Source organism: Opisthorchis viverrini (assembly GCF_000715545.1).
Source record: "Opisthorchis viverrini unplaced genomic scaffold opera_v5_202, whole genome shotgun sequence".
NCBI classification, from domain to species: domain Eukaryota; kingdom Metazoa; phylum Platyhelminthes; class Trematoda; order Opisthorchiida; family Opisthorchiidae; genus Opisthorchis; species Opisthorchis viverrini.
The window spans coordinates 625,968-637,122 of NW_008751858.1; the positions used below are offsets into that span (position 1 = coordinate 625,968).

The following is an 11,155-nucleotide window of genomic DNA, read 5'->3' on the forward strand; positions in this document are numbered from 1 at the left end:
AGTGTCGCGGGACACTCTCCAGTATAGCTCAATGGATCGCTGAGGTGCGCAAACCGTCACACCACGGTAAGGTCCAGTCTCTTCGTGACGGCATACATTGGTCAATGGTTTGGAAAGGGAATTTGACCATAACACCGAACATATTAGAAACTTCTGTATTGTTCGGCCAGAGGCGGCGAATTCTATTAAGACTTTAGCAACGATAACTCTAAATAGTGAGAAAAATTAACGACCCACTTAGAGAAATCTGTCGTATTGTAAAGGAATTTATGAGCTTATTTCAAGTAGTTAACCAGTGGGCTAAATAACACATAAATGGCAGGTTGGCACCGTTTTCTGGATTAGTCTGTTGCACCGAACTGTGGAGATCTACATGAGGTTTGAGCTGAGTCGGACGTGCATTCACCTGAAAACTTTGTACCTGGTATAAATCCAAGGGAATAGCACCAGAGGGTGAAAAGAAGGAGAGGGCGTTCCAGAGCCATCAGCATGCCCAACTGGTGACTTGCAGGTGCCGACTTAAGTGGGAACAACCGAACAGTTAAGCTATCAGTGTGCCCAAAGGACACCTCGGGGCCCGCGTCACGCATCCTAGTCACAGCCATGTGACCAGTTAGCACTAGCAATCATTCAGCTAGGTTTGTACAGCGTTATACGTTCAACATTCCGGAAGGTCCGGAGTGCTAGTGTGGGTGGTTTGTAGATGGATAAATGAAAAATGGTGAGATACTTTAGACCAAGGTTCAAAACTAAAGTCTGCAATATAATGCAGCGTATTTAGAACACATTTATGACAGCAGTGAAAAACAACGTTCAGCCTGATGACTAATCCAGAACATACTCATGGAGGACTACTTATGGCCACCTTAGTTTATGGTGGTGGACACAAATAAACAGTTGATACTCACAGCGTACGCAAAAGGTTCTTTGGTGGCCCAAACCACACATAAGGCGCACCCTAGACACATGCGTGACCATCAATGTAAGGCAGCTTGGACGGTCACAAAATGTCACCTCTGACACCGCTGTGGATTTACGCTCTCGAATATCCGGGGCATTAAGGCAGGGCTACGGTTGAGCTTGACGGTATTTGCTTTAGATTGATATGGAACTGCGTTACTGATACGCTAAGCCCAGAATGCCTCCGAATGACGTTCTGTAAGTTCACACGAGTCGACTTGATTCAGCCGAAACTGTGATGACCACTGAAGCCAATTCTGGCACCATTATGGTGACAACACATTGGAGCGTTCGGTGCGCTAAGACATTTCGGTGGGTTTTCGTCTGTACTACACACATACTAGTATCTATCGCGACGGCATCTTCGTTTACAGGCGGAAGTACCGGTCATTATTGGTTCACGATGTTAGTCACAAAGTCTTACACAGAGCCTTTGTAACTGGTAGCCAAACTAAGAACAAAATATTCGGTGTAGATCATTTAATGAGTTGTTGAAAAAAGTTTATTTCGTAGCGCTGTTTTCGCAATAGGGGAAAACTGAATTGTGTCAAAAGGATGTTTTCAAAGAGATGGTATAGCAGAAAACTTATATCCGTTTATACTGATCAGCATACTTAGAAATTAGAATGGTACTGATGAATTAGTAGTAATGTTTGATGGACATAGAAACCAACCTGCAAGTTTTCCTCCGTTTTCAGACTGCAACCATTCAAGCCAAGGTAGAGACCAAGAGCCAATATACGCTCTGCATCGGACAAGGTACCATCGAATGTGTGTACAACACCCCGAAGGGGGCGATGCCCATTGAAATGCATTTCTTTGGCCATCGCCAGGATCTTGACCAAATCATCATGAGCAGCTCGACAGTGCAGAAACAGTGGGAGGTCAACTTCGCTTGCCAGACGGAGCTGAGCAGCAAAATGTTCCCGTTGAATTGCAGCTGGGCAAAATTCTTCCCTGAGCATACGATCGACGCCCGAAATGTGATTTACCTGTCATAGTCCAGTCCGCATTCACCGACAGCAACGATTTTGTCCCGATTTCTGAGGATCAGGTCTCTAAGATTAGAAAGATATTGTTCGGGATTCGGCTCGAATTCTTGACAGCGTGTTGGATGACATCCGGCGGTGGCATACAAACGTTCATCTGTTCGTGTAAGCGCTAGACCATCTTCAGAATCTGATAGCGAACCTTGATGAAAGGAAGACGATGTGGACAAAGGCAATGCTACCTGATGTGACGATAATTTTATCGATTCCGGCATTGAAAGCTCTTGACAAGACGATCTGAAAATCATCTTCATGATGTTGACGACCCCGGTATAATCCACGAAAGACTTTATCAGTGAGATTCGCTCCGATATCAATAAACTTCCTGACAGAAACCATAGAAAAACTGGAAAAAGATAGGGAAACTTATATTGGTTCGAACATGGAAAAGAAATCAAGCAACTCTCCAAGGTAGCCCATCGGGGAATTGCGAGTGCCTGATGGAAGATGGCTGGCTGGTGTTCAGGAGTGAATTTTTCGGGATCCCTTATCTATGCCTTAGTAACGTGTCCCCCATGAATTGCATGATAGCGATGCACCAAAAGGATTACGTAACTTGGATTCCCAGGCAACCTACGGCGCTTCGTATCCGAGACCCCTTCTATATTCCATATTTAGCCCATTATTTACACAAATAAAGGTCACTTATTCAATTTAGCTCAATCCAGTTAGGTGACTCCAGGACCGTTACAGTCGTACAGTTGTCACCTTTATCACCATGGATAGCAACATGGCAAACCATTCATATTAAGCACATAAAGTACAACGGTCTTCTGGTGGGCGCTTGACATGCGTACAGAATGCTTCCTAATTTCCATAGTGGTGCTTCCAGTACACTTTAAAGCTCTCTTTCAGGGATATCGATTGACTCCCAACCCAAATTCGCGCAACTAGGTGTCACCAATAGAGGCAGCGCTCTGACAAAAGCTCCGGAATCCACAAGACGCTGTCCAATCAACGAAAAACCGAGTTATCACGATATGGGAACGAAGGAAAAAACCTTCCGTGTACTTTGTGCTGGTGGGCACAGGTGATGCTAAAGCGTGCGAAACCAGTAAAGGCACCTGCAAAGTAGCGGCCGCTATTTCATGTGAATACTCGAACGGAAACATTGAACGGCCTGGTGCAGCACATTCGGTTGAAGAAAAAACATCAAAACTAAGGGTTAGCTTGGATTCGAGTGAATCACCTGTGAAAACCAAATTGGTATGCGAATGAGTGTATTTTCCGAATTCCGTGCAATCCGTGTACAATTGAAACATAAGTTTGAAAAAAGCTTGGGGACTACGCCTATCTGATCAGCCCCAAGAAGGGTGCACCGGTCATGGGCTGTCGAGGAGTTTCCAGTAGCCATATGAGTGGCGTGTTACGTCCATAGATTGTTTTCATTCAGCTTCACTCATGCAATCGCTGGTTAGTCTAATGAGCACCTCTTACTGCCCTGTCGACCGGTTAACCTTGGCCGACATTCATGTAGTGCGTAATCGATGGGCGGCACTGAAGCAGGTGCCAGCTGCGGTCTGAATAGAACTTGGGAGTCTGTTTCTAGCACAGCGTAGAAAGTGGGTTGGGTTATCGACCCGCATTAACCTAGAAGTCTGTCTTCTCAGGTCATTTCTAGCTTGAGTCTGTGTCACCACAGATTATTGTTAGCCACCAATTCCAACATATGCCTGGAGACTAGATACTGATGGATTCGAAAGACCTTGTGCGACATGAAATTACCTCTTCGTTTTCTTTTGCAAGGCACGATATAGGGACCACTGCACTGGGCCTTTGCCCGTAACTGAAAAATCGTGCCCGAGGTACCATTCTCATCAAAACCGTTCGAGATCACTCATCTCACCCACTGTGCAGGTATGAATATCGAGACCGGCGTACTCCAGCGGTGAACTTATATGTGTAGAAAGCATAAGCTTGACTGCTGAGATGGACCGGTCTGCGAGTGTGCGTGGCCTCCGTGTTAGACAGGAATCCACGCGGATCCCACTATACGGCACGTCTTTAGGCGCTGCTACGGCCGAGAAGCCTGGCCCGCTTGAGGTTGGCCCAGAATTCAGGACGCTTGCCGGTCCGGCATCAAGGTGAGATCTGATTGGTCAACAATCTGGACCCAACAGCCAATCATGACCCAGTATTGGCCAAATGCCGGTTGCCAATGTCGCATCCAGAACGCGTCGGAAATTCCAGAAAGTTATAACCGCTTACGCTATATATACGAAGCGCTGTACAACTGTTCTTGACTTCGTTTTGGGCGGTAATAGACCTTGTGCACCTTTGGTGGTTGTTTTGACGTGAACCCTAGCTTGGGAGGCTCAGACCGAGAAGTAAGCTGAGGAAAGTACCGTTACTACACTCCGAAAACAAGGGTCTCACATTTTCCGTATGGTTACGCCTTTCGAAGTTTTACGATATTCCGCAAAAGCCCTTGGTAACAGTGGTTGTTTCAATAAAGTCCCCAGATGGTTGGTACGTTCGATTGACTTTCCCGTCACCAGTGGTGATCTCATACGTTTTAGCCTTAGTAGGCAGTCCACTACCTAAGCCCACGTGGTGCCGCCATGTCCGCAACTCGTTTGCGTACCTGGTGTAGTTGGATTCCAGAGGTTTGAGCAGGTCACCCGCATTAATACAAACTACTTGATGCGGGTTTCCAAGCTGAGAAGAGTGTCGTTGACTAGTATCACCTACTGTCGGTCCGTAATAGTCCAGTATCATCGACAGAGTCATTTTTCGAGTCTGTAATCCGCTATTTCCAAGGATATATGTAATGGTAACAAATTTGCAAGGTCAGACGAAATTAATTCAGTTTGCTGCGGCTTACCTCACGTGACTGTTCATGCTTCTCCTGCCAGTCCCTTCCCCGTCCACCTTTACTCTTTTCTTTACAATAAGGCTTTCAAATAACTCATGGTTGTACAGCAGTGAAGCATCAGTGTTGAACACTGATGTCATGCTGTCGATGATGATGCCAGTGACAACTTGGGAAAATCCTTATTAAGGTCAAATTCATGGCGTTCAGACGATAGCGAGTTTCACTGCATCAAGTGCTCTTAAAATGTTCTTCAAAATTTCTACCCAAACCTTGTTAAGACAGTTGTAAGATGCGCTAGCAAGTAAATGGGTATCCAGGACTGGTCTTTGTGAAGTGCTTTGACGGTACACAGATTTCCGGTATTTCACCGCTAGTCACCATCTTGTGGAAATTCGCCGGAAATTCGTGGCATCACTGGAGTCAACCATTCCAGAACCCGGGAATGGAGGCCATCAATCCCTTAGATTGGTCTCCGGCATAAAAAGTACACATTTGGATATCTTTTGTGCACATCAAGCAGCCCGCTCGTTGACCTGGGTAACAGTGTTTTTTGAAAGGAGTGTCGGTTTCCAGATAAAAAGACATAGTGTTCCACCTCTTGTCCTGCGGGGCACATAATTGGGCAGGGGGCGCGTCTGTCGCATAAGTTTCTGATAATTCAGTGTTTGCTCTGCGGCAATCGTCCCATTCCGACATTTTGAACCTCTAATAGTTCTTACGAGCGAGATGAGTGACAGATCTTTTCCACAGCCTCTGGAAGCCACACAACGGTTTGTTTACCGACCGGGTACTCCGACAGCAATTCTGGCCTTCTTAAGGGTAACATACTTTCGCAGATTTTTGCCCGTGTCCCAAACACTTCAATCTCTATGGCCTCTCTCCTTGTTCCCGATGGGTCGGGTTTCCATGGGTTTTGTATGTATTCCTCCCTTGGGATATTTTCCCTTCCTGACCAGCTGACAACCTTATTGATGGTGTGACGCTTTCCCGAAGCACAGACGTCGTCTTTAAATATTAAAATTTTTCCGAGTGGCTCGCAAGTGATAGGTCTAGATGCGATGGTTCGATTGCTACCCATCAGTTGCGGGACTTTTTTTCCCAATAATTCGGTTTTAACAACAGGAGTTGCTTGGAATGCTCCTGATGTAGACCAGTTGAAACAGCCCAAAAATGTCTAAGTGGCTTTCATCACAACAGACTCCGCGGAGTGTATTCATTATGGATCCGGGTTTCATAGGTAGGGGTGGACAACAAGGGTTCCGGTGTTTTATCCCCACACTGCTTGCACTTTACGGGTAGTGTGTTACAAGCCACTCATTCAGCTGTAGCACTCTTTCGGTGCATAACCGCAGTGCCACCGGAAGGAAGCACGAGGGTTGGGACAGTGCCAGGTTGCCCAAGCGTAGACAGGGGAAGTCGAGAGGCAGAGGTCGGGTTCGAATCCACAGACCTTCTGATCAGTAAGTTGGTGCTCTTACCAATTGGGCCATCTCGCCCCCACCTAGCTACTCACTGAGGCGTGCTACGCCTCCATGAAGATTACTTCGAGCTGTATAAAAACATGATGGCTTGAAATGGCAGCTCCCAAATCTACCATTTTGGTATAAGCAACATCTCAGATGCGGTTAAGACATCGGATTTTGGGGACTGCATTACATGCATCGGTTCATCAATTTTTCTTTTGGGCTGAAGATGCTTATGTATACCACTTTTGTGACGAGAGTTCGAATTAGATAGCCCCACAACATATTTGTTTTCCTATTTCGGTGTGTTCTCGACGATTAAAACGATTGAGGGGGCGAGATGGCTCGGTGGTTAGAGCGCCAATTTACCGACCAGAAGGTCCGTGGCTCGAACTCGGCATCTACCTCTCGACTTCCTCCTGTCTAGGCTTGGGCAACCTGGCATTATCCTAGTCCTTCCTCTTCCTTCTGGTGGCATGGCAGTTAGGCAGCAAAACAATGATACAGCTGAAGTATTGTTATTTAGGACGAATGGAGTCTGCCTTTCAAGTGTTAAGGTTTACTGAAGTAGTCCTTAAAACACCTAAAACAACCAAAACAATGATACAGCTGAAGTATTGTTATTTAGGACGAATGGAGTCTGCCTTTCAAGTGTTAAGGTTTACTGAAGTAGTCCTTAAAACACCTAAAACAACCGTCAACTCTAACTCATAAAAATTTAAATGTCTTGAGAGCTATGTTAACTTCCTAGATCCCAACGTTTTGACAGGGACCCGCACAACTACAATGCTGCCCAAAAACGCTCACCAGAGGTTTGAATGTGGGGCCCATGACGATGCTGCCACCAAACTTCAGTGTGTGCGCAACATCAAAAGTTTACCCATTCTTGTCATTTAATATCCATCGATAAACGGGAATCTATTCATAAACTGAGGTCACTCGGATGTGATTGCGATTCCCAAACAGCAAAAACAAACGAGAACTGTAGTTGGTCCGCGCGTTATGCTACGATGCGCGCCAAGTCTCAATATTTCCTGGCTAACCTTTGCTATCCGCTGGCAGTCTGCTTGATTTTCTGTGCAATTTTTTCATCGCTGTCGGCTGAGTACATATATATACCACTGCTGTATTTCGCATTCTTCTTCAAGCAATCGGTGTGCGAAGTGATCGTATCTCTTGCCATGACTTAGTGGATTGCAATTAGCGTGACCTCCTCAGTTGACCAAAAACCTTGCAACTAACAGGGGGAACGTGCATCACTAAATGGGTAAGCTCTCACATTGTTATGTTCTTACCAGGTTACATTTCGGCGCACCTTCTAAGTGCCGAATTTGAGTAGCATGAGTTTTACTTCCGACATTCCCCCGGGTTTTGCCCCTCCATGTTGATTATTGCTCCATTGTCGTCTGAGACACTAAAAGGCATTCTTATATAGCATTTCGTAGCCCAGGACGCAAGCGGCAAATGCTCTGCCTAACCTCATCCCGCTTCTTCGCGACGGCAATCCAATACTCTAGTTCCAGCAGTTGGACTCCACATTTGCACTAGTAAGGTTTCAAACTATCTTTTTGGACCCAAGCCCATCTACAGCCCAATTTTTATATTCGTTGATTACTTACTTAAAGCGTCCCTTCAATAGCTCACTCGCCATGGCTTCCGGCTTCCTCGACGCCTAAGCTAGTCAGTATCAGTCTCACAAGACCTGTCTCATAACATCCTACTTCACTCCTTTTCCGCTTTGTGGTACTCAAACCCTGTAGCTAAAAAGCAACCGGTCTACCGTCCTCACAATAACTTGTGACCAGTCAACAGTAAACTGCAGTAGCACCCTCGTGAACTGGGGGCATCCCACTAAGACACTGAATGCTAGCTCCTGTGCTTGCGTTTGCGAACAAACTCTGCTGTGATTTTCAGTACCCGGTTGGAGTTTTTCCTGAAAAAAACTTTCAAAGTTCGTTTGCACCTGATGCGCTAAGGCCGCTTACTTGTTACCAATCCTGTCTTCCTCATTTAGTGATTGTTAGACCCTGAATCCCCCATCATCTATCCCCTGTGTCTAAAGTAGCGCCTCATAGCCAAAAGACTCAACTCCCAACCCCTTCACTTTCCGAGTCCGGTCGGCAGAGCGCTGAGTAATCTCAGACTGTCCAGTAGTACTAACTGATATCTCTTAGCCTGCTCCACTCAGCAACTCTGTTCTCTTGCCGCTATCAAAAGGACCTCAGGTTCAGACAGACTTGGAAAATCTCAGAGACCGTTTGCATACAGCCCATCGCGCGTTTCCTGATGCAACATGCGATCCATAAAATCCTGAAAAGCATCAATTCTTATGGATACGATTTCCTCTGAGATTTGTCAGCGAATGGAATGCCGTCACCGGATTCTAATATACAATGTGCCTGACCGAATCCAGCTTGAGCACAAAAAACTGTCATCTTGAAAGCATGTCACATGTTCACAGCTAGATGGCCCCAAAAATCGAAACTATCCATGTTTTGCCCAATAATAATGCGATTCGGGACCGAGAACGTACTCAATATCTATGAGCGAATGCCCCTGAAGAACTTCGGCCCCAAAGACATGATTGTATTAATGACGAAGATGAAGAGAAAAGATGATAGAGGACAGCCTTGCCTGAAACCACTTGATAAGATGAACGAGAAAAATCGTTAGGCATTCGGTGTCCAGCTGCGAGGCCACCCGAGGAAAGCACGAGGGATGGGATACTGTCAGGTTGCTCAAGCCTGGACAGGGAAAGTCCAGATGCAGGTGTCGTGTTCGAAACATGGACCTTCTAGTCTAACCATCGAGCCATCTCGGGATAGAGGTTCTCGTAGACCTTCACATATCTGCGGGAGTTGGCGTATAGCGCCTTAAGGGGGGGATAATAATTTGCTCTACAAACATTGCCATAGTGTCTGACCGCCCATAGAGTCAGACAGCTTCCAAGTCAAGGAAGACAACCATTTTCGAGAGCTGGAAACAGTGCCACTATTCATGAATCTGTTGGTGTGAAAACATGGTCGATGCGTCTTCTTGCAGGAAGAGGCCCAGCTTGGATTTCATGGATCTGTCTCTCCCTATGTTTAGTCAACCCTTGAAGGATAAGACCAAAGAGCATCTTCGATGCCACGGTGGTTTTACGCGGCGTCCGAGCGCTCTTTTTGGAACACAGGAGTACTTGTTGACATGACGCATTCTGGATGAACTTTCTCTCTGTCTCATACGGCACCAATAAGCGTTGTCAACAGGGTCAAAGGGATTCTCTGCCTTCTTCAGAGGGCTGGATAGAAACCGTCTGGTCCTGGTGCCTTCTCACGTTTCAGTACGAATAGTTCGTACTTTATTTCTTCATCCGACGGACGATGAAGGTTTACACTCCGTTCACTCTTACGCACTACCCATAGTCTAGGTTGCAGGATGACAGCTAACCTGAAGTATAGACGTGAAACACTACTAATAAGGTTGCTGGAAACTCTCCGACAGCTCACGACCGGTTTCGCCCTTCTCTGGGCTCATCCGGTTGGTCTGGTACACCTGTTCCAGTTTGTTCCCACTGACATGAGCCTGGGCGGCTAGAGTTAGGGACATCATAGACAAGAGATTCAGATGGGTTCCAGGTGATTCTCCCATAAAAAACTAAACTGGTATGCAAACCAGTATATTTCGCTGCTCTTCGAACGATTCGGCTCACTTTCCCGTCGAACCTTTTTGCGAGTGAATCAGTGAAGCATCTTTTCACCTGCCACTTACACAGACCGTTATTTTTGTACGGCCAGTGAATCAAATTAGTTGATATAAGGCATGGTTGTTTCCGGTAGCAAAAGTCATCTCCGTTTCCCGAGCCTTCCATGTCCACTAGAACACCCGGTCTCTCCTCAGACTCCTCACTATTTGGTGTTTTAAGGATTTGCGTGCGCCGTCGTACTCGTTTCCTGCGTTGTGTACTTTCTGATATCAACCAGGATCAGCTATCTTGACAATATCCAGTGGTCATTCGATTATATCAGCGTCGGACAGGTAGCACAGCAGACAGACAGCGACTAGCATAGCTCACTACCAGTACAGTACTGTTTTACTGTACAGAGCTGAGCTAGCTCCGATAGATGCTGTTGAGCTATGGTAGCTCTTCGAAGATGGAATGCTCCTTGTTGAGTTCCGAGGGCCTGAAGGGAAACAAACTGTCAGACGTGCTCATACCAAGTTGCGTGCCCAAGAAGGAACGGCAGTTTCGAATTATGATCCCCCACCGGTGGCTGATGGGTACGTGATCTAATCGGGTCCACGATTGATTTGTAGTTGGTGGACTCCAGATTACGCGATGCAAACGTTTATACCGAAAGTTCGTACTGGCCATAAACGGTTCATGATCAGCACAAACTGGAGGAGTCGCCCTCTGTCGTCTGTGAGACGAGCACGGACTCCAAATCGACCACCCAGATGTGATTCCAAGGAACTCACACGACCGACTTGGGCATTTATATCGCCCGCAACAATCTCAAAGTCAGCGCTTATTGCTCGACGAATAAGCCCGTATAGATCTCGATGGTAAGTATCCTTCTCAGCGTCAGGACTGCAGTCCGTTGGGGCATACGGCGACACTACTAACAGTCACCGATTTTTATGTCGAAAGGCACTGAGCTTGACTAGGCTGGATAACCGTATGGCGCAAAAACGGCTGTTCACTGGGATCCAACCCAGAAAAGCGCGCTCGGCTTTTGGGCTGAGTTCAACTTTCACGTCGTATATTACATTAGTCGTCACTTCTGCAGAACTGGACATACATGGGGAGAAAATTTAAAAGGGCTGGGTCCGTCCGTTGCGTTTTGAGATGCACAGCTACGCTTGTGTGGTATGCTTGTTTTGCG

At 46.5% G+C, this 11,155-nt stretch overlaps 2 protein-coding genes across 2 annotated transcripts in view; one reads left to right on the forward strand and one right to left on the reverse strand.

The window, feature by feature from the left end:
* Positions 1-2,348, reverse strand: part of T265_14476 (hypothetical protein) — a gene marked incomplete at both ends in the record, with an annotated part of 7,161 nt that extends 4,813 nt beyond the window's left edge. Inside the window, 3 exons of the mRNA XM_009173825.1 lie at positions 1,635-1,917; positions 1,953-2,151; positions 2,192-2,348. Of these exons, the coding sequence (XP_009172089.1) occupies positions 1,635-1,917; positions 1,953-2,151; positions 2,192-2,348 (639 nt within the window). The remainder of the gene's footprint in view (positions 1-1,634; positions 1,918-1,952; positions 2,152-2,191) is intronic.
* Positions 2,349-4,154: 1,806 nt separating this feature from the next.
* T265_08110 (hypothetical protein) lies at positions 4,155-8,636 on the forward strand (the record flags this gene model as incomplete). Its single annotated transcript, XM_009173817.1, has 5 exons — positions 4,155-4,289; positions 4,315-4,533; positions 6,062-6,288; positions 6,664-6,836; positions 8,476-8,636. 5 exons carry the CDS (start codon positions 4,155-4,157, stop codon positions 8,634-8,636), a joined length of 915 nt encoding a protein of 304 aa, XP_009172081.1.
* Between the last annotated feature and the right edge of the window lie 2,519 nt (positions 8,637-11,155).